The 23,281-nt window shown below is 39.9% G+C and overlaps 2 protein-coding genes, 1 long non-coding RNA gene and 1 pseudogene across 4 annotated transcripts; 1 reads left to right on the forward strand and 3 right to left on the reverse strand.

Moving 5' to 3' along the window:
• Positions 1-4,533: 4,533 nt before the first annotated feature.
• LOC140856331 (uncharacterized) lies at positions 4,534-5,405 on the reverse strand. Its single transcript, XM_073253440.1, has 2 exons — positions 4,844-5,405; positions 4,534-4,751 (listed from the first exon to the last, which is right to left on the reverse strand). The coding sequence occupies exons 1-2, from the start codon at positions 5,403-5,405 to the stop codon at positions 4,534-4,536; spliced, it is 780 nt and encodes a 259-aa protein (XP_073109541.1).
• A 3,930-nt stretch (positions 5,406-9,335) lies between these two features.
• On the forward strand, positions 9,336-12,683 carry LOC140856615 (uncharacterized). Its single transcript, XR_012140131.1, has 2 exons — positions 9,336-9,732; positions 12,289-12,683. It is a non-coding gene; the product is annotated as an uncharacterized lncRNA (long non-coding RNA).
• An 84-nt stretch (positions 12,684-12,767) lies between these two features.
• LOC105040685 (protein VERNALIZATION 3) lies at positions 12,768-15,451 on the reverse strand. Of its 2 annotated transcripts, none has more exons than XM_019849541.3 (4): positions 14,673-15,451; positions 14,425-14,510; positions 13,602-13,642; positions 12,768-13,373 (listed from the first exon to the last, which is right to left on the reverse strand). In XM_019849541.3, exons 1-4 carry the CDS (start codon positions 14,892-14,894, stop codon positions 13,144-13,146), a joined length of 579 nt encoding a protein of 192 aa, XP_019705100.1. In that variant the 5' UTR covers positions 14,895-15,451; the 3' UTR covers positions 12,768-13,143. The 2 variants fall into 2 exon arrangements, with proteins under 2 accessions (XP_019705100.1, XP_019705101.1); XM_019849542.3 differs by having other exon boundaries at positions 14,425-14,486; positions 14,673-15,052.
• Positions 15,452-19,501: 4,050 nt separating this feature from the next.
• Positions 19,502-22,117, reverse strand: LOC105041489 (protein VERNALIZATION 3-like; annotated as a pseudogene).
• Positions 22,118-23,281: the final 1,164 nt, after the last annotated feature.

The following is a 23,281-nucleotide window of genomic DNA, read 5'->3' on the forward strand; positions in this document are numbered from 1 at the left end:
TTCTATCATATTCTCTTATATCACTCTGTCACATCCTATTGATCATGCATAAAGTTTTGATATCACTTCATAATCCCTAGTGACTTAAACTTAAGCTCTAATATCATTTTATCAAATTCTAATCACTTATATCATAATCCTCAATGATCAAAACCTAAACTCTATTATTACTCTGTAATATTTAAATCATTTATATTATAATTCTTAATGATCATAACCTGAGTTCTAATACCACTTTGTCACATCCTATTGATCTTACATAAAGTTTTAATATCTCTTCATAATCTCTGGTGATCTTAAACTTAAGCACTGATACCATTATATCATATCCTAATCACTTATATCATAGATCTCACATGATCATAACCTGAGCTCTGATATTACTCTGTAATATTCTAATCACTTACATTATAATCCTTAGTGATCATAACCTAAGCTCTGATACCATTCTGTCATGCCCCGAACCCAACACCTGGGTCGGATACGTGATGGCCGCACACTCCTTAGAGCAAGCCCTAAAGAATATGTAAGGCCAAAATAAATCATTACAACCTTAACATCCATAACAATTAATTTCAATAATAATTCATAAAACTTGCATAATTATAATTAACATTCCTTCAATCCTCTGATCAGGTATCAACGGTACTCTATCTATGTATCTGCTCACTCACAAATCCATACCATAGCCAACTATGGACATCTTGTAACTCTGAGAAGAAAAAAAGAAAGATGAAGGGGTGTGAGCTTTACAGTCCAGTAAGAATTTTCATATCACACTGATATAATAATATAATCTGAAAATAAGAATAAGCAATAAAATATAAAATTTTATGTTCAATGTTTAGAATAATACAAACATCCATAAATTTTCTGTCTTGTTAAAAGATGCATCATCATATGTTAAAAGGTGAAATACTTTTGTTCAATAATTATTTCATGTCTTATCTTTCATTTCTCTTTTCACAATCACATGATTTTTAACCTTTTCTTTCTGGCTCTGGACTATCCAAGTCTATACCTCAGTCATCATCCGAATCAATTTTCACATAAAAAGCCTTTCAAGGCTATCCCAGGATGAGCTCCTAGCTGGCTATCCCACGTATGAAAGCCCGTGAGAGACTGTCCCAGGCATAAGCTCCTGACGGATTGTCCCAGACATGAGCTCCTGACCGGCTGATCCACTTGTAAGCCAGTGGGGGCTGTCCCAGGCATAAGCTCCTGGCGGACTGTCCCAGGCATAAGCTTCTGACCGGCTGTTCCACATGACAAGACTAGTCCATACTATATATCTCTTTCTTTTCATTAAATCATTATGTGTTGATTTCATCAAATCAATTCCAATTGCATTATGATCAATTTAGATATGTCATATCTATATAATCATGCCATCAATCTCTGATACATATATATTGACATAACATACTCATGCTCAAAATCAAATAACAGTAACTCAGATATACTAAATTCATCGATCTCAAATCCGACGATGTAAAACCAATAATGTAAGATCAACAGTAAAATAGCATATATATAATAGTGATTATGTACAGAGATTCTTACTTTTACCGGTGACTGATCCAAGCACAGAAATTAATATTTTTTTTGATTTATAAATTTTTTTAATAAAATATTTCACTCGATATCATATGCAGACAATCATCTCTTCATAACCCTGATCAAATATAAAAATCATATATGAAAAAAATTACTCAATAATCGATCTTAATAACACAAATCTAGGACCTCTCTCAGGATTAATCAAAATTAGAATTTGTCTAAGTATCTGGATCCTCCACTGATCCATAAGACTTCTAGAGAGAGAAAATCCATGAAGAGAGAGAAAATTTTAGAGAGAGAAAGTAGAGAGAGAAAGTGGGAAGAGAATCTTCGTATCTTTTCGATGAGGCAATCATGGTCGAGATCATCAGAGGTCATATCAGGGTGACTTAATATGAATTAACTATAATTGATGTTATTAATTTCGAATATGGATCGGATCAGGATCTGCATGAATTTTGGAGCAATCTCTGATCATCATATTTTTATCTCAAGTTTATCCTAGAGTCTGTGATGCAGTTAGAGAGAGAAAGAGAAAGATTCTAGAGAGATAAAATTCATAAAGAGAGAGAAATGTCTAGAGAGAGAAAATAGAGAGAGAATCTAGAGAGAGAAAATATAGAGAGAAGGTAGAGAGAGGAGAGAGAAAATAAAGGAGAGAGGAGGATGAGGAGAGAGAAAAAATTTTTCTCTTCTTCTTTTTTATTTTATTTTATTTTTATTTTTCTCTTTCTCTTTTTCTTTTTCTCCTTTTCTTTTCTTTTTCTTCTTTTCTTTTCTTTTCTCTTTTTCTTTTCTTCTTCGGGCTCTTTCCTGATCAAAACAGAGGACCGACAAGTCTCCTCCTTTTGACCGGCCGTTCGGGCCACGACCGACACGGTGAAGGCCGACGGCAAAGGGGGTAACCCTCATGGGTTTAGAGAGGCCAAACTGGTGTTCGGCGGTGACCACCGGTGTCGAAAAATCGAAGAAAAATAGAAAAAAATAGAGGATCTTCTGTAACAAAATCCAGCGACTCCGGTCGCTGACGAGCGTGCGCACCGGCACGGAAAGGAAAGGAGAGAAGAGAGGAAGGAGGAGGAGGCTCACCTTCAACGCCGGCGAGGCTTTCCGACGAGAAACTGGGACGGGCACAGTAAGGGTATTCGCAGCACTTTTTCCGACGATTGCCGCCGATTGACCCGAGATTCTCTGGTGAGAGGGAGAGAGGAGGGTTCTCCTCCTTAAATAGAGCCGGAGGGGGCTCTTTCCGACTCTGATTGGGAGCCGATGAATGGAGGAAGAAGACTCCCAAAGGGAGTCTTCTCCCCTGTTTTTTTTTTTTTGTATGGGCTGTGGGCTGATTCTGGGCCCAATTGGATCGGATGTTACAATTAGTTTAGGCTCTTCCATGCTTGGCTTCTCTAGAGTTTTTAGGTATGAGGTTCTTTTTAGGTCGGCTGCACCCACTGTTGCTAATTTTGTAAGTAGATCGGCTCGTATGTTTTTCACCCTCGGTATCTGCAGAATATTCATTGTAGTAAAGTTGGAGGTAAGATCTTTGACTTTCTGTATATACTTTATCATGTCCGATTTTCAAGCTTCATATTCTCCTTACACTTGGCTGACGATAAGTTGGAAATTGCTATGAACTCTAAGATGCTTCACTCCTAGATCTTTTACCATTTTCAACCCGATTATCAGTACTTTATATTCAACTTCATTATTAGAGATAGAAAATTCAAAATGTAAGGCGTATTTTGCGACCACCCCATCTGGGCTGGTTAGGATTAGCCCAGCTCCCGAACTTGTGGTGTTCGAGAAATCAACATGAAGAATCCAACACTCGTTGGTTGTTGGTCTAGCTTCCTCAGCATTCTTCTCCTCATCCAAGATAGTACATTATAAGATGAAATCAGCCAATTTCTAAGCTTTAATGAATGGTGGAGGTAGATACTTAATGTTGAATTCATCCCGCTCAATGGCCCATTTGGCTAATCGCCCTGAGGTTTTCGATCGATGAAGTATCGATTTGATGGGCTGATCAGTGAAGACAGCTATAGGGTGAGCTTGGAAGTACAGTCGCAACTTCTTAGATGAGATCACGAGAGCATAGGTCACTTTTTCAAGCTTCGTGTACCTAGTCTCGACATCATGAAGCACTCGATTGACATAGTAGATCGGCTTTTGCACCTTCGTTTCTTGACGAATGAGGATGGAACTGATTGCGAAAGGAGAAATGGAAAGATACATGTATAATACTTCTCTAGGTTCAGGCTTGCTAAGGAGAGGAGGTGAGTCGAGGTACTTTTTCAGATTATCAAATGCAGTTTGACACTCTTCTATCTATTGAAAGTTTTTTGCTTGCTTAAAAGTTTTAAAGAAAGGAAGGCTTCTTTCGACCGACCTTGATAGGAATCTATTCAGGGCTGCGATCCTCCCCATCAGACACTGCATCTCTTTAATTGTCCTTGGCGGCTTTATTTTCTGAAGAGTTTAAATCTTTGCTGGATTCGCTTTGATTCTCCGTTGTGACACCATAAAGCCGAGGAATTTATCAGTGATGACTCTAAATACGTATTTACTGGGATGGAGCTTCATTCAAAATTGTCATAAGATTGTGAAGGATTCTTCAAGGTTGGCAATATGATGCTCGATGGTTCAACTTTTGACTAGCATATTGTCGACGTACACTTTCATATTTCGATCGATTTGCTCTTTAAAGATCTTATTGACAAGCTACTAGTAGGTCGTCCCAGCATTCTTAAGGCCAAATGGCATGACCCTGTAGCAAAAAAGGCCTTGGTCAGTGATTAAAATTTTTTTTTTCTTATCCTCAGGGGCCATCCGAATTTGGTTATATTCGATGAAGGTGTTCATAAATGATAGAAGTTGATATCCTGAGGTTGCATTCACCAGCTAGTCAATGCGAGATAGAGGGTAACTGTCCTTCCGGTATACCTTGTTTAGATTGGTGTAGTTGATGCAAGCGCGCTACTTTCCATTGGCCTTAGGGATGGGGACGATATTGGTCAGCCATTCTGGATAATATACTTCTTGTATGAATCCGGCTTTCAAACGTTTATCCATCTTTTCTCGAATAGCTTTCTGTTGGTCGGGAGCAAAAGGATGCTTTTTTTGCTTGACTGGATGATGCTTTGGGCCTATGTTAAACTGATGTACCATAATCTCTGTATCTACACCAGGCAAATCTGAAGCCGACCAAGCAAATATATCAGCATTAGCTCACAGAAAAGAAATAAGGTGCTGACGATTTTCTTCACATAAATTTGAGCCGACTTACACCACTTATCTAAGTCTCCACCAATAGGTACTGCTATCAAGTCTTCCACAGATTGTCCTCTTTGCTCAGATTTTTCATCTCGTACATTTAGCTTATTCGCTGACTGATCTATAGGTGCAGCTCCTCGTAGGGTTGCCATATGACATTCCTTTGCAAGTTGTTGGTTTCTTCGGAGCTCACCAACTCCTTTTAGGGTAGAAAATTTTACCATCAGATGATAGGTTGACACTATAGCTCTAAGTGCATTAAGCTCGGGATGACTTATTATCGCATTGTACATGGACGGGCTTTTTACAACAAAATAAGTTATTTGTACAACTACTTGTTTTGGAGCTCGCCCGATAATGGTGGCCAAAGAGATTGTTCTTTCTACTAGGACCGTAATACCCAAGAATCCAATTAGAGGAATAATCCTCTTCATTAACAACTCAGAATTTAGGTTCATACGAATAAAAGCATTGTAAAACAAGACATTAATTGAACTTCTATTATCGACTAAGACCCGATGTATATCATAATTGGCAATATTTAAAGAAACAACAATAGGGTCATCATGGGGCATTTTATTCCATTAAGGTCATCGTCCAAGAAAGTGACTTTGTTGCCTACCTTTTGTTTCTTTGACTTATTAGTTTTAGCTTGGCTTGAACTTGAAGCATGTTGGCCGAGATGCCCCCAAGAGATCATATGGATCTCTCTTGCAACCGGTTGGTCTCTATGGGGATTCTCCTATCAGGGAGGTTCTTCATGAGGATTTTTTGGGATCTGGCATTCATCAACATATCGACACAAATGTCCTTGCCGAATCAATGCTTTGATCTTCTCCCTGAGCTGCCAACAATCCTCTGTGTCATGCCCGTGGTCATGGTGGTATCTACAGTACTTATTCGGATCTCTTTTGCATGCTGGAGTGATCATCTTCCTTGGCTGCGAGAGCTCTTTTTGATGCTTTATTTCCATAAGGATATGAGCTCGGGGAGTATTAAGAGGAGTAAAGTAGGGAAACTTTCGTGGGGGAGATCTGGACTGATGAGTCAGTGCAAGGGACCTAAGTCGGTTATTCTGAGCAGGGATTTGGGAATGATGAAGCTTAGAATCTGGGCATCAGTGCTGCATTCATCGGGCATCTTTCTTCTTCTCAAAGCTAGAATTCTGGTATGAAGCTCGGCCAAGATTCTTCCCTTGCTGATATCAAGCTTCATCGGCTTGAGCATAATTCTTGGCTCGCTCCAATATTTCAGAAAAATCCTTTGGATAGTTCAGATTGAGAGAATAAAGAAGGTTATTTTGCTAGAGTCCAACTTTGAATACAGTCACAGCTACGAACTGATCCAAGTTCCATACTTCTAAAGTCGTAGCATTAAATCAGCTTATATAATCCCGTAGAGATTTATTCTCCCTTTGTTTGATGTTGATGAGGAAGTTCGAATTTCATCACTGTCGTCGATTGCTGATGAAGTGCGCAGTAAAAAATCAATTGAATTGTTGGAAAGAATTCATAGAGCCCGACTACAGATTGGAGTACCAGTGATGAGTTGCCTTCCTCAGAGTAGAAGGGAAGGCTTGATAGAAAATTGCATCGCTAGCCTGCTGGAGAAGCGTCAAGGTCCGAAAATTTTTCAGATAATCAATTGGATTGGTTATTCTATCATAGAGCTGCATTTGAGGCATTTTGAATCGGGACGGAAGAGGTTCTCATCCATTATCCTCTGAGTGAAGGGCGGATCAATGTTGAACCCTAAGTCATCCTTTGGATGCTTTGGAGCCCAGAGTCCATCTAGCTGTTGTTGTATCTCCCTGAGTTTTTTTTCCATCTCATCATCTTGAGTTCGTCGACGCTGGGGGGAAGCATGACCCGATGTTGAATCTCTTCTAGAAACAGGAGTGGGGGATCTCTTAGTGCGGCGATGTCGTGGGCTTGGTGGTTGGCTGTGGTGACTAGCTTCTACCCTTAGACTACGTGGAAGGTGGTTCGATGACCTTCCTCTGACGAGCTATGCATCATCTACGGCAGGAGGTGGCTTCGTATTTTGTTGCATCCCTCTCACTGTAGCTGAAAGTGCTTGCACCTGTTGGACAAGGCTGTTGTATTGGTCATGGGAGATAACTGGTGCTGGTGGTGCCGCGGGTGCCGCCAGTGCAGTTGGGTGGCGGTGGTGAAGCATTGGTTGGTCGGGCATTGTTGGCTTGCCGACCATTTGTGCACCGTGAGGCATTTGATGCTCCTCTATGTGTCCTCATGGAGGTTAATGATTGATGATAAACTCTCTCTCCTCTCGAAATAAAACCTTAAGACTAGCCTTAAAATAAGAACTCGAGACTAGTCGAAGAGGGCTCTTCCTCTAGCATCAAATGTTGCTGCTGATCTCTCCGCTTGAGGTTGGATGTCGAGGTGGATGTGGTCAAGGTGAATCCACTGCTAGGGCTTCGTCCGAGCACCTGCAAAATAAGTCCACATCGGGAGGGTGACTCTGGTATAGACCTTCCGACGCTCAAGTCAGGAGATGGAGAACGATGAGAGGAGAAAGTTAGGAGTCCATTGATTGCGTATCTTTAGAGGGTCCTGAAGCCTTTATTTATAAGAGAGGAGTTGGAGACGTATTCGTCTCGAAGTCCTGATAGATCCCGGATTTGTTGTAGAGATAGATTTGGAGAAGGACTTTCTTTTTACGAGAGATTGGACCACAAAAAGAGTTCTTCCTTATTTGCACTTTCTCAATTTAGAAGGTTAGTTCTGCATAGCTCGGTTATAGCTGATCAAGTTGGTCGTAATGGATGACTGTAGGTCGTCCGGGACGATCTATTGGTCGTCAAGAGCAAGATCCTATCCCGTGAAGTTGATATCTATCTCCGGCAGCTTGGGTATGACTAGGTTGGCGATAGCAAGGTTGTTGGGGCCGAGACCGAGGTACTGATCTATAACAATTAGAATAAAGGAGACTGTGCAATGGCAGATTCGCAGTACAAAAGGGAGAAGAACAACAGAGAATGTACAGCAGATTGAAATGCTAAAGATCAGAGATGGAAAAGGAGAAGAACCAGAAAGATCAGTATAGAACAAAGAATCAAAGTGATGAAGAGCTTTGCGCCATAGAGGGCGGTATCAGGCTTGCCACACTCTTCCAAATTACTTGATGCGCCTCTAATCCTTTCCATGAACACAGGTGCTCCCATTCAGTGAAGGATCTTTTGAAGAACTATGAAAGTGAATATGCGTCTATTAAGGAAGATTCTTCCATTAAATTCCAACCGGATAACCGAAAGGAAAGAAGGCAAAAGCTGGTCAAATTAGACCGAAAGTTTCTCTTCCAACTTCTAAACTTCAAACAAGTTCTTAATGTAGCCCAAATACTTGTTGAGAGAACGGACATCGGACAAATTGGATGTGTCACGGATTCAGAAGCATCACCACAGAGGGAACATCCAGAACTTACAGCCCACCCTTTCTGTGCTCAAACCTCACCGGTGTGGAGCCTGTTCTTCGATGCCAACCAAATAAAAATCCTCAACTCTTCATATACAGGTGCTCTCCAAATCAATTCATGGTAGGGGCATACTAATCCACCACCACTATACAAGAATTTATAGAAGGATGCAACTAACAAGCCACCGTAATGAGAAAGTTTCCATGTCGGCTTTTCTGCAATCCGAGTTGGCCTGAGAGGAGCGAGTGAATCCATCAGATTCCGCAAACGCAGGGTTTGGGGAAGCGACGATGGGCCACAAATGTCCACATTCCACCGAAAAGACCTCCACCTCTATTGTGAAGCAACCGAAATACTGTTTGACGACCACGGGATACAAGTCACAGAAGAGTAGGGCAAGAGGGGTAGAGCGAAACCAAGTGCCCTCCCAAAATCTAATGTTCACAACGCTGCCCCAGTCGAAATGAAGTACAATTCCAAAAGGCCTCGAGATCTTCGCTGATGTCCTTCCAAACAAGGGAGGTGAATTCAAAACGCCTTTTCATTTGGATCCCAAATCTTCTTTCGAAGAGCTAGGCATTCTCAATTAACTTGAGCCAAGTGGTACCTGCCTCATGGGGCAATTTCCACGCCTACTTAGCTGGTAGAGCAATCATGTTATGGATATTTACGTACCCTGTGTCAGTTCACAAGGCAATTCAAGTCTTTTATGGAATCATTACCTTTCCACGAGAACGCTCTTCTCATGCTCTCAATCTTGTGAAGCGAAGTTTTTTGTACACCGCTCGTGGTGTAGAAAATCCAATGTAGAGTGCATCGTTTCGTTCGATTGGACCACATAGCGAATGCTTTCTAATGCCTGCAGTTCTACTTTTTTGTTTGAAATTTTGAATGACGAAAATGTTCTTTCTATTCTAAAAAAATTATGATATTCTGTATCGATATTATGAATCCTGTGGAAATTAAATAGAACTGTAGATATTAAATACGCATTAGAAAGCGGTCACTACGTGGCCCAATCAGACGAGACGGTGCGCTCTACGTCAGATTTTCTACACCGCGGGCGGTGTACAAAGAACTTCTCATCTTGTAAATAACCTACTTAAGGAGTTTGAAGGTGGGCATAATGTAAGAAGGCAAAGAAGAAGCAACAATCCGGTCTAGTTTGGCCCAAATTCATTGGGCTTGGCCACACGCGTCTCTCACATGTACATGGCAAAAAGGAAGACTCCCGATGAAAATCTTACTTTTCTTCGATTCCATCAGAGAAGAAGGTTTTCTAGGACATGCTGGACTCCAACAAATAGGATTTTGGTCTACAAAAGATCTCTTCTTCCCTCTAGCCATCTCACCCAAGCCCCATACATTGTCGGAGAGAAATCCTCTGTGTTGTTCTTGATCTTCTATGAAGGAGTCCTTGGAATTTTTTCGATGCATCATCCATAAGACCTCACTGAAGCCAAGGTAATGTCTAGATCTCTTTTTTCTTCCTTCCAGTTTATAGAGGTGGTCATTGTTGTTAAGATTTAGGCCAACGAAGTATCAGATTGTGACGGAATAGGGTCTCCCCTATGTTCCATTTTATTCTCTCGATAATTCTACCACCACCGCAGGATGTGGCCACGACTGGGCTGTCGTAGGTGGTTGCCACATCAGCCCCACAGTTGAGGGGTCACTGCTGTGGGCCACTATTGAGGGTCATCAACCATGATTCGTGGAGATGGGCGAGAAGAGCTCTCCCTTGTCTTAATAGAGAAGAGAGATCTCTCTTCTTTCTCCTTATCTCTTGCTCTCTCTCTCTTCTCTTCTTTCCTTTCTCTTCTTCCTTTACTCTCCTCTCCCTTCATTTCTCTCTCTTATTGGTCCAAGGGATAGAGTGAAAGGACTCAAGGGACTTACTAAAGGACCTTGGTGGACTTCAGTAGAAGTTCTGAGTCACTGATATCTGCTATATGATATTTTTCTTTGATGTTTGGATTGATTTTGTAGAGGAAAAGTCATCTACACAAGAAAGCTTTGAACAAAGTGTACGATATCCTAGTTCGTATGTTCTGGTGTGGGACTATCCCTATGGTGTTGAGTCAATCATCGGTAGATCGAGATAAAGGTTCTTGAACATAATGATCTATATGATTATGAAATTATATATATAGTTGTACTTGCATGATTGTGTATTTTTATATATATTGATACGTATATTATAGCATGATGAATTGATGTTGTATGATTTATGATTACTTAGTGCTTAATTATAGATACCATATAGAGTAAGAAAAATCATGATTTAAGAGAATTGATTGGGTGCGGACGGTATTTAGATTAATCGATCATCCAAAAAATATGATGTGTATGCTGGATCAGCTTGGGACTGAGATGCAGCATTATGCTTGGCTTGCCACATATTGGAGCATGATTGTAAATATTCTAATACTAAAAAATCAGATCATGTCTTTAATATAATGGATAGAGCATGGGCGGCATTTGGACGAGTTGGCCATGCAAGAAACATGGTGTGTATGCTAGGTAAGCCTTGGGCTAGAGTGCTGTATTGTGTTTGAGTAACTCTAGGCTGGAGCATGATTGTAATTAGTCCAATACTAAAAAAATAAATATAATTTTTGCATAATTATAAGAGTGGAGAAAATAAGAGAATGTGGATTAGTTGGTCATGTGTGAAACATGGTGTACCAGCCGCAGTTTGAGATATGATATTATGGTTGCCAGTCATGGACAGAAGCATGGTGTATGCTTGGCCTGCCATAGACTGGATTATGGTTGTGATTAGTTCAGTGCTGAATTCAAATCAAGATGATGAATCATGTTTAATTAAAGAATATCTAGACTAGTCGGCATATATGAAATATGGTATTTATGATGTTAGCTATGGGTTGAGATGTGATTGTTGGTTATGGGCAGAACCATAATGTGTTTGGCCTGCTATAAGCTAGAGTGTGGGTTAGTCTAGTACAGTGCTGAAGTAATGATGCGGTCATGATTCAACCATATTAATCAGATAATGAAAAATAATTTTATTAGATTATTATTGAATTGAATTGTTGCTTGGGTGATATATGTGACATGTGGCTTGAGACTTCTGTTATAGTGATATATATGTAATTGGGTAATTATGTGATTATACTTGATGTATATGTTGGCATGGCTTATATATGTATGTTTTATAACATATACATTGATCTACTAAGTATTATGCAATTATCTGATTGTTGAGGTATGAATCTTAATATTTTTCTATCGGCTAAATATTAGTTTAAAGATGTTTAATATTCATGCTGGTGTGAGTATATATAGGAGATTCTTACTATACTGTAAAGTTCACATTCTCTTTTTTCTTTAGAGTTGCAAAATACATAGCATTAGCCAGATTGGGTGTGGAGTTCAAATAATAAGTCATTTAGTTAGTTAGTGGAATTTCTGATAAATATTTCAATTTTGCGAACCTTATTCGATAATGATGGATTGATTTAATTAGTTTAATAAATATAATTGAATTTTTATGATTAATAAGATAATTTTGATATTATTAAGAATTTGTTTATATTTAGGTTTTGCATTATCTTTAGAGCATTGCTCTAGGATCCGTGTGGCTATATTGTGTGATCGACTTGAGTGTTGGGTTCGAGGTGTGATAGCAGATAAGATAACATCAACCAATATAAGTCTTCCTCCCCAAGAGAGCAACTTATCTTTCTGTGCTATGAATCTTGCACTAATCTTGTCTTCACAAGGAAATAACTGATAGATTCTCTCACAAGCATGAGTTAGTTCTTTGTGCTCAAGCTAGCATAAAAGTGGAACTTTGGAATGAACACTTATACAGGCATGCATCCTTTTAAGTTTTATGCCAAATTGTCCACAGGTTGACAGAAATTTTACAGAGGCTATGTTTTAGCTCCCAACTAGGTACATTTAGATGATATTGTTGGTTTGCTGGTAGAAGCTACATGTCCTAATTATGCCAAATGGAAAATTTACTTTTGACCAGTTCACTTTCTTATGCAGGATGTGGAGCACATATCTAATGTTTGGCTGCTACTAGCATTTAACAATGGGCTAGATCGAGTTTCCTCATCATGTCGATCGAGCTTGATATAGAAAAAGCCGTGCACGTTTTAAGGCCAACTGATGAGAATAGGCAAACAAATCAATTAGAACTCAGGCAAAGTGGGTTGCTTTACCATTCAGTCTGTGGAGGTCATCTGTTTAAATCTTTGATTTTCAGATGTAATACTGTGGTTGGTATTTATAGCATGAATTGCACGGAAGTTGAGTAAAGGTGGGCATAGTGCTCTCGTGCCAAAGGTGGTCGCAGGCCTTCATCTCTCCAGGCTTAAGTTTCCTTACGAAAGGATAAAAGTCCGATCAAAAAGAATGTCATGCACTTTTCTTCCTCATAAGTTCCATGTTTCCATCCCTTTGAGATCTATGCATGAAGTTTCTTTTATCACCCAAGTACAAGCAACTCATATCCAGATATTGAGTACCCGAAAAGTTCACTAATTATAAAAAAATATATACGACTCTCTTTAATTTCTATTTTACTCGATAATTACACCACATTCTTTTATTCTTTGCATCCTCTCAGGCTATGCATCTCAATCATGAAAAAAAGGGTAGCTAATGTGTTCAATCTTTGAGTTTTTTCATGGAATCCAAAGCTTGTACTGCTATCTGCTAGTATCTCAAACCCCAATGTCCGGCTATCTCCACTTTTCTAGTAGCTTCACTGCCGGAGCCATTATTTTTCTTTAGAAACTGTGAAGTCCCCAGTAATGCTATGTAAATCCCCGTTGCAAGAAAATAGGAGAGGTGGCACATGTGCAAGCTAGCTCCCAATTTCACCATATCAGCCATAGTTTAAGGTTGCATCCTTCTCCCGCCGGAGCCCGACTCTCTCTGGCAGTTAAAATAGACTGCTGCGACCGGTGATCCGAGGTTGTAGAGCTCTGCAAAGTCCCGGGTGTCGAAGTTTTGGCGCCACCCAGGAGCATACACTGTCTGCCGCCCAAGCTGCTGGAACAGCACAAAGATGAACCGGTGGATGCCAAGCGCCGGCCGTGGACTCTCATAGCACACAATCTCCTGACCTGAACCCAGGTATAAAATTATGAGACATAGTGATCAGGCCTGCCAATCATTCTTCTGCGACGACACGCGTTTTTTTTATTTGGCTGTAAAATGTTGAAACGTAGGTGATTAAATTAGTAGTGAATGAGGCATTTTGATCCCACTGTCGGAAACACAGGCAGCAAGAAGCTAAATGATAACCTGATCCACTTAGGAGGACTTATCGTTTTTGGTTCTTGTGATCTTACCGTAGGCAGCTCCAGTCGTTGCCGGGATATCCGTGACCAACCTACAGCAGCGTAGATCACATTAGTGCGTATACAAAAACTTCACAAGAGAAGCTTAAGGATAGAGCTGATTATTAGCTTTGGATCCATGGAAGTTTTTGAAAGATTGGAAGTGCAATTTCATAATTAGGGATTCGGTGACGTTTCTGCAATGTTTTTGGTGCATGTGTATTTGTATTATGGAGGCAAATGTATCCTTTTCTCTGACAAGTGCAGGACGGAGCAATGGTTTGAAGCATATAAAGTAGCCTAGTTAAGATGAGAAGTACATGATTAAAGTTTGATTCTGCCAAGCAATATGCTTCTCTTCTCCTAGATCTCATACTGGGCTTAGGATTAGAATTAGCTTCTCGGCAATTGGGTAGTCGAGCTTTTCATATATCCAAAGAACTCAAGTTTCTGTTAGAACTAAACCATATAAACTGAAGGCATATTTCTGATATAATTTGCATGGTTAGATGAACTGTACCGAAGGGCCTAATTTTCGAATTTTGCAGTCGAATAGTCCTAGATATACATATTTTTTGATTTTTGGGCCACGTTTTCTATTTTCAGTCGGATTTGGAAGGCTAGATCTAGGGTTGAGTTTGCACTAGATTATTTTGGTTGCTTAATAAAAGATTTGTGGAGTTTGGTTACACATTCTCTTCTCTTCCTCGCCCTTCTCTACCTAGCATGCGAGTGAAGTCTGACCCAATAGTAAAATACAAATCCTCAAAGTAATGCAAAAGGAAATATACTCATGGCTTCCCGATGAGTACAACTCTTTTCGGCGGGTGCTTACCAGTGCAAATACTCCCTGAGGTGTGGGTCACTTGGACTTGGAGCATCCGGGTCTATCATAATCTGCAACACATCGTTAAGAACACCCTAAGAACTACCAAATGTCACCATGATAGAAAAAAATATATATATATAGGGAGACTGGGCTTCGCCAAATTCAAACTCAAAAGTAGCACTTCTGCAAGGAGATCGAATAGTAAGCCTACAAGAAGATATGCATCTAGGGGAGGAATAGAGAGATGGGCTTACAAGGGTGTAGAAGGTCCTGAGGTCAGTGCCTCCAACCTCAACCCTAGGTCGGTTAACGACAGCCGAGGGTTTAAGCTCACATCCATTGGCCACCTCCCTCGAATTGTAGATCACCCTGAGGGGTACACTTCTTATGAATGGATCCAACACATCTCCTATCACCCTGCCCACAACCAAAGGATCCCTTTCTCTTGGCATCAGTCCTACCTCCCAAGAGTGCATCTGGCGAGGAAAAAAAGAATTAGGAGCTTATGGTAAAGACAGGCTGCTGGCAGAGAAGTATGAGGAGAAGAGGGGGTAATTAAAATGAAGGGGAACAAGTGGGGACTTTGATGCTTTTGCTTAGAAGGTTAATGAGCAACCTTGGCACACAGACTTTAGGCCTAGCTATGGTCTTTTAGATATGGATAGATTTGTCTCTGAGTGCTTCTTTTACATTGGAATATATTTTTCTTTGTGCATGGCTTCTTACAATTCATGTGGTTGTCCGTTCTCGCCGGTCATAAAGTTGCGTGAGTATCTTTTCTTGTCCCCGGTCCCCGGTAGGAAAGCTGGAGGCCTTGGGAGAGGTTGTTGTCATGGTTTCTGATACGGCCGTGAGCCCTTCATTATGTCTATTTGACTTGCCTACGGTTTTGTCCTTTAGCTATTTCCATGGAAGTCCCGTCACTCCTTTTCCAGTGACACGATCAGTTGAGGCGAGTAAAAGGAGGACATGGGCATCTTCTCACCTCACTTTTACTCTTTTGTTTTCCAATGGTTGCTTCCGTCATTGTCAGCTCTTTGGAAGTTGTCGAGTTCTCATTGGCTGACAGAAGATTCAAGCTTTTGGAGGAAGGCCCACCAAAGGGAAAAAAACGAAAGAAAGAAGAAAGAAAGAAAGATAAAAAGATAAGAACCCGTGCAGCTACTTCCACTGGAGTACTGTACCCAAATGGCCGAGAACGCATGTATAGCCGCTGCCCTTGAAGCCGGACGCGCGATAAAAATTCTGGATCATCTCATGCCTAGTGTCTGGAGCTGGACTAAGTCCTAGTTGGTAGCTAGAATAACGTACATTCGGATTGGCATATAACTTTCACTTACTTCAATGTACATGACTAAAGTATTCAGGCCTGATATTGTGCTGAGGGAAATAGTGACAAAGGATCGGGCCTGAAAGTAAAGTATTTCAACACCCAGTGTCCAGCTATATGTGTTTCAGAGTAAAGGATTTCCCAATCTTTGAGTTTTTTCATGAAATCCAAAGCTTGTACTGGTGACTGCTAATATCTCAACCCCTAAGGTCCAGCTATATCCACTTTTCTACTAGCTTCACCTCCAGTGCCATTATTTTCTTTAGACGCCGTGAAGTCCCCAGTGATGCTATGTCAATCCCTGTTGCAAGAAAATAGGAGAGGTGGCGCTGTGTAAGCTAGCTAGCTCCCAATTTCACCATATCAGCCATAGTTTAAAGTTGCATCCTTCTATTGTACAAAAAAAAAAAAAAAGAAGAAGTTGCATCCTTCTCCTGCCAGATCCCGACTCTCTCTGACAGTTCAAATAGACTGCTGCAATCGGTGATACGGTCGTAGAGATCTGCAAAGTCCCGGTCGGAGGAGGATCGAGATACTATTCTGTACATGAATAAAATATTCAGGCCTGAATACTTATCAGGTCTTAAGAATAAATTGATCCTTCTTTTAGGAAAAGTCACAAAAGTTTTTTTTTTTTGGCATGCATATATAGCTTTTTTTGATTGGTTATAACATAATTTGTAACTTGTGAAATGGGTATTTAGATGCTAATATAGCAAACTAACCAAGTAAACTTCTAGTACCCATGAATGACTTCACCTCAATTTGTTCATGTTGTTCATATGCCGTGTGAAAGTAATTTCCGTGACATTAGTAATTGACAAATCTTTGAAGACTTTAGTCTTCAACATCTTGATCCATGTCACTAGATCATTTCTAGCAAATTCCAGTGCTACCATTCTTTCGTTGATGAAGCAATTGACTTTCCACCCTGTTTCCTCTCATGCATCAACAGTAAAGGAAACAAGGAATCCACTCCAGTCCTTGGCCACCCTGTTTTCTCTCATGCATCAATAGTAAAAGAGACAAGGACTCCACTCCATTCTTTGTTGGACTGGGAGCCAAAAGCAAAGCAGAAGATTGATATGAATACATGTTGTGTTTAAACTTTTAAGAAGATGAGGCTTCGACCGACAAAAAAAAAAAAAAACGTCGAGACAGGGTTTAATCCGGTATAATATTAAAATAATAGCTATAATGATCCTTATTTGTATCAGAAAACAACTTCTGAAATTTATAATATTAAAATAATCACATAATAATAGATGTTACAGTGGCGATATAATATAACAGGCAATTAATAACAGAAAAATAAAAAGTATCATTTTCCAATTTTTATTAGATAAAGTAATCTTATTTTTGACTTTGTAAGAATTTTGATGTAAAAATTTAAATTTTGGAAAATATATTTTATTGAAAATAATATGCAAGCATAAATGATGACTATTATTTATGTTACAACCATCCATTATGGCGGTAATGACGCAAAATAATTGATGCTAGTTTTTCACATTATTTATCCCAATAACATGATAAGGGTGGCTGATTATGATAGTTATTATAATAATTATTATAATCTTGTTATTTAAAATCGTCGATGTGGCTTTTTCTCCAAGGCATCCATTTTCTTAATGTTTCAGTTTGAAAAGCCTAAAGAGGGTTTTGATACAATCGAAGAAAACCAAAGCATAAATTCCAGATATATTGTTGTCTAGAAAGGGAGAAAAAAAAATCCACGTGAATTCATGTAGCTAAAGATTAGGTTATGGATTAAGACGCCACGACTTTTTTGTGCTGGTAGGCCAATATGATTGCATATGGCAATACATCTGAGGTGGTGAAAAGCTCACGCTGCATGTCAACTTTCACATGCAGGGGACAACTGCGGATAATTTATTCCCTCTTTTTCCATTATGAGATAGAGAGGATGGCAAAGCTAACAATGACTTGGAATATATAAGGAAAGAACTTAAACAGCACGTCGTACCAGATTTGGAAAAGAGCATTTTTCAAACGCCATCTTAATAGCATCACTTAATTGTGATGCCGGATGACCTTTCATTTTCTAAGATAAGTAGGCAGCCAAGACCTATCCTCCAATGGGAGATACCTGCCAATCGTGCATACACTAAAAGATCCCCAGGCATACGATCACTAAGTTGGCAACTGCATCGGGAAATTATATTCTGCAGCACGTGTACCACACCAATCAGATTGTCTTATTTTTATGGACTCCATTCATTATGTATTCATCTCGGTAATTGATCCATGGAAATGGACGATCTGATCGATGCGGTGCACGGCCATGTTAGCATATAGGTGCACGGTACAATTTGCCAACTCCAAAATATATAACAATAAATCCACGAATGGCATCTACCAAAAAATTTGATTAAGAGCTAGGGAATGAAAAAAAGTGCAGCATAGCATCTCTTCTCCATCCTGCCCATATTTTCTTCCCTAAATAATCTTGAGAACAATAGCAAGTGGGTCATTTCTTCTGTTAAAAATTGCTTGCCAAACTTTTGCAAGAGGGTTTGCTCATATTTTCAATTGTTAGAGCCCGGTGGACAGGATTTTTTGTTATATTTTTCGTACAAAAGAATGACCGATCTTCTTTTGTATGTCAACTATTGGATTATATTTTACACAAATTTTAAAGTACGACAAACCACTTCCTTCCATCCACATCACAAGTCATGAGGCGGATATTGCTGTTTAAAAGCTATGTAAAATATGATCCAATGATTGATACCGTAAAAAAAAAATTATTCTTTAATATGAAAAATACAATCCGTAGTTAGTGAAGAGCAAGTTTATATGTCAAGCTAGGGCTTAATCAACTTTGCCCAGCCGGTTATAATATTCGAACTCTTCAAAAACATCCCTTGATAGGTCGGTGATATAATGACTCTAGGCCAAGGTTGCAAAAAATATTGTGGTTCATATATGTGCACGATCTACCCAAGTATTTTCACTTTTTCATGAATTTTTTGAATTGTTTTCTGAATTTCAAATCTTTACCTTTAGCCAAATTATCCTAAGAAGCTGAACGTGTTGATAAATAGTGCCTTGCAACTTTTGCTTATAGAAAGCAAGCTATTCAGATATATGCTAGGTTTGTGCCTTCCAATGATATACCAATCTATCCCAATCCCAGCTAATTCTATTCACATTCCAATATCATCAACAAAATGAGGCGCCTTTGATGTGAAACTCCTATGTGCCTGCAATTTACTTTGAATTCAGGCAAGGCCCAGCCTGTGAAACCCAGGCCAGTTTGGCGTGTAAATGAATCAGGCTTCGCGGACTTGTGGAATGCCCAGATTAAATAAATAAATAAATTATTCATCTTTTCAGGGCACCTGATGAGCCCTGCACCTTTTGATTTCATGGGAACATGCGTGTTAATTAAAGAATCTAAAAGTCATTGAGATTTCTACCAGCAAAACCCGTACAGCTAGTAAACCTGTATGCAACCATCCGAGAAGAGCGTGGCTCTTCTGCGGTGCCGTATGGTGTAGCTATGGATGGCCGCCATCAAAGGATGAACGGCTATCAAACAACCTACACGGCATTTATGATGGATGTGGCCCGTACTTGTGCGCATCCATCATGGTTATCCACAGCTGTACCGTATTTTACCGTACATGATGCAGTGTAGAGGACTCGTTTTGCGTATGTCCTGTCTGAGATTTATACTTTTCTGCTCCAAACGGAGATCCGTAGGTTCTTTAATGTATCCTTTTGTTTCTATTCTTTAATTTCCTCGTTCATTTTGCGCATTCTTGTAACCCTGCCTTCTAATAAAAGTATCCCGGAAGCTGGCCGTGGACTCTCATAGCTAACCACTTCTTGACCTGAAACCAGATATCATCAGTATTTCCCTGTTCTTTTGCTTGCTTTGAACATCTAAAGCAAAAAAAAAAAAAAAAAAAAAAAAAAAATGGGACGGACTAAAATTACATGGGCTCATATAATTCAAATATGGAAAGGTTTTAGTACGGTTCTTGCAATTGCATGCATTTTCCTCACCATCTATGGTAGAGGTGATTAGCTCCTATGAGTAAATTTCTCATTCCCATGGAGGGAATAGATCAAAAGCAATGACCATGTTGGGATACTAACAACTCTTTTACCGTGTAGGACTATGACCAACAACATATCTATGCATATCCAGCCGTAAACTTACCAAAATTTGCTCCCATTGTTCCTGGGATATTTATGACCAACCTGTAACGAAAACATGCATAGAGCTTATCAGAAACTGGTTTTTAAATTGCTGTACTGTAAAATAAGTGATGGTGAAGAAGAAAATTAGAAGCTTTGTTCCAGGAAGTATTTCACCGAAATATTATTAATGAAAATTGGAGGAAGTACTTTTACTTTCTCCTTTTCTCCTCCGAAAGAGAAGGCTTTCATTTAAGAATGCAAGTGCTGGATAGATACAAGAATAGGGCAGCAAATGAATCTAGTCCTTCACGAGTCGCTTGAGCTTAGCTAGTTATAGAAACTTATTCAGGCTTCTCTCACAAAAACAAACTCGTTTAATCTCATCCAACAACTAAATCATCCAATCTCAAGCTCAAACTTCAATCATGAATTACCAAATATTATTAAATTATGAGGGAAAAAAAGCCTGATTTAATTTACTGAAACCTTGTAATTACTGATCTCACCAATTAGGAATGTAAGGTAAGCTCGCCAGCAAGCCTAAGATGAGAAACAAATACAAACCAACTTTGGAGCTGTTGTTTAAGGTCTAAATTGTATCGAACTTAGTTGAGCTCAATCCACAGTCAGAAAAACCAGAATAGAACAAATAAATAGTCTGCTTGTCTTCACTGCTACACAAGAAGTAGTGATGATATGGGCCCAGACTAGTAAATTAATGAACCAGGCCTGAGTTGAGCAAAGCTAAGATCTCCGTAGCCCTGGTCCAAGGAATCAAGACAATATAAATCATATTGATGAGTCAACATTAACAAACACACCAGGCACGTCAAAGTGCATGCTTAGGTGGAGGGTGAGCTCTCGGTGCAGTCATGTTACTGACATGATATATGCTGCTATCCTTCATGACTTGGACGACTATTCTTCATGTTGGATATGATCATCACGCATTCCTTGAAACTCAAGGAACTGAATGCTAAAATCTCCTATATAAATTATATGTAAGGAGAATGTTGGCGATTCGTGCAGACACTGAAAGCAAATAACTAAGAGAATCATGCTGCTACGCGAATGGCATCTAATCTTCTCTGTTGGCTAGAAGAATTAAAGGCATCGTATCCATGTTGGAGATTTGGCATCCAGTCCGCCCAATTTGAACAAATTGATATTCATCCCTAGAAAGTAGGTGCTTTTTCCTTTAATGAGGAAAAAAAAAAGAAAAAAGAAAAACAAGCAATAACAGCACCAACATGATAAATTCTGGAAAGCATACCAATGGATATATTCCCTCATGCTAGGTTCACTTGGACTTGGATCATCTGGATCTACCATGACCTGCAACATCGAGAACAAAACTGAAACAAATTAACCACCATTGAAAAATATTAGAGCTAATTTTTATAACATGATAATCTTTGATGACTTGTAGCATTGGGGCAATCCCATGTATGAAATGAGCATCACATGGTACATTTGAACCCATGATGCCATTAAACATTCATTAATTTTGCCTAAAAAATTAAAAATTTTTGCGACGTACATCAATTTCGATCTTTCTCGTAATGACAATTTCAACTATCTGGTGCGAGGCCAGCTTCTGGAAGTTAGGCAAGCGATCCATATATAGGAGTGTCTATTGGTCCTAGTACTACTGCTGCTACAGGATCTGGCTATCTGGTTTGAAACCTTCTAAATCCTGTAGATGGGTATGGTGAACAAAATATTTCTATTATATTCTAAAGAAACATGATAGTTTTGATGACCACTCAGATCTTCCAAGTGGTTGGTTAACTCTACCATATTGAGCATTTTAACGGGAGACAGGCAATCATATTGATGAACTTGCAGTAAATCATTTTTTTGTGTAATGTCTTCGATGTAACATGCGGTAAATCAATTGGTTGCAGCCAAAAGTTCATTATATCTGTTGACATGAAGGCAAAGTGTAAGCACGCTAGTAACGTGCCCAACAGAGGAACTACCAAGTTGCTTACGACTGTATGTAAGGTTCTGAGATCATCGCCTCCAACCTCAACTCTTGGTGGGCTAACCACTTCGGATGGCCTACGTTCTCGTCCGTTAGAAACCTCTCTAGAGCCATATGCAACCAACCCTCAATGAGGTGGCTCCGGTGAAGGGGTCCAGCACATCCCCGACAACCCTAGAGACGACCAGCGCATCCCTTTGTCCACTCATGCTTGCAGCCACCAGAACAGAAGGGCAGGAGAAGGGGAGTTTGTGGGCAAACCGATCGGTGGGGTTGGTTGTCTAAAAGGTTGCATGAGTTGATGCATGTATATATACACACTACTCCCTGGATATATATCAAAATATTTATTTGAGGGTATAGATTGCTTGTGGCCACGAGTGGAATCTGCTTTCCTTCTCAGTTTCTAGTAACAATAAAGTGACGAAGTTATCTGCTCCTCCTTTTGAGCCGAATTAACTGACGTGGGTAGCTTTCCTGGTATTTGGATTGGTCGGCGGAAGCCGAGAGAAGGCATACTATATATGACAGTGCCATCAAATCCGATCCTGCCATATTTTATGCCTTCTGTGAGGCCCGGCCCGAGTAACGAATCCAAAGCCCAAAACAAAAAAAAAAAAAAAAAAGAGAGAAGAAAAAAATAGAGGAGAAGACTCCCGAAAGGAGTCTTCTTCCTCCTCTCGCTGGCTCCCAATCGGAGTCGGAGACAAGCTCCCTTCGGCCCTATTTAAGGAGGAGATCCCTCCTCTCTTCCTTCCACCGAGGATTCTAAGCCCAGTCGGCGGCAATCGTCGGAAAATTCCCACGGAAGACCGTCTCTGTGCCCGTCCAATTGCTCGCCGGAAAAGCTTCACCGGCGTCGGAGGTAAGCCTCCTCCCCTTCCTCTCTTCTCCCTTTTCCTTTCCGTGCTGGTGTGCACGCTCACCGACGACCGGAGTCGCCGGATTTTGTTGCGGAAGAACCTCTATTTTTGTCCGTTTTTCTTTGATTTCCGGCGCCGATGGTTACCGCCGACCACCGGTTTTGGCCCTCTTCTCATCGTTGGGTCACTCCCCTCCTACCGACGGCCGTCTCACGCCGACTGCGCCGCCGGTCGGAACACCAATGAGGGGACCTCACGGTCCCTGTTTCGGCCCAAAGAAACCCACGGGAAAAGAAGAAGAAGAAGGAGGAAAAGAAAAGAAAAAGAAGGAAAAAAAAAAGAAAAAGAAACGAAAAAGGAAAAAAGAAAAAGAAAAAAAAAGGAAAAAAGAAGAAGAAAAATAATATAATAATAATATAATAATAATAATAATAGGATTTTCTCTCCTCTCTTCCGTGAAGAAAAAAAAAAAGAAAGAAAGAAAAGAAGAGAAAAGAAAAGAAAAATAAA

This window comes from Elaeis guineensis, chromosome 3 (genome assembly GCF_000442705.2).
Source record: "Elaeis guineensis isolate ETL-2024a chromosome 3, EG11, whole genome shotgun sequence".
Lineage (NCBI taxonomy): Eukaryota > Viridiplantae > Streptophyta > Magnoliopsida > Arecales > Arecaceae > Elaeis > Elaeis guineensis.

Excerpts from the sequence above, each read along its gene's own strand:
- LOC140856331 (XM_073253440.1), bottom strand. The coding sequence starts at position 5,405 with ATGCCCCATGATGACCCTATTGTTGTTTCTTTAAATATTGCCAATTAT. Across the intron at positions 4,752-4,843 it reads TGGAGACTTAGATAAGTGGT|ATTTGCCTGGTGTAGATACA; the intron begins GTAAGTCGGCTC and ends GGTCGGCTTCAG.
- LOC105040685 (XM_019849541.3), bottom strand. The coding sequence starts at position 14,894 with ATGCACTCTTGGGAGGTAGGACTGATGCCAAGAGAAAGGGATCCTTTG. Across the intron at positions 14,511-14,672 it reads TCAGGACCTTCTACACCCTT|GGTGTTCTTAACGATGTGTT; the intron begins GTAAGCCCATCT and ends GGTAGTTCTTAG. Across the intron at positions 13,374-13,601 it reads AACGACTGGAGCTGCCTACG|GTCAGGAGATTGTGTGCTAT; the intron begins GTAAGATCACAA and ends ACCTGGGTTCAG.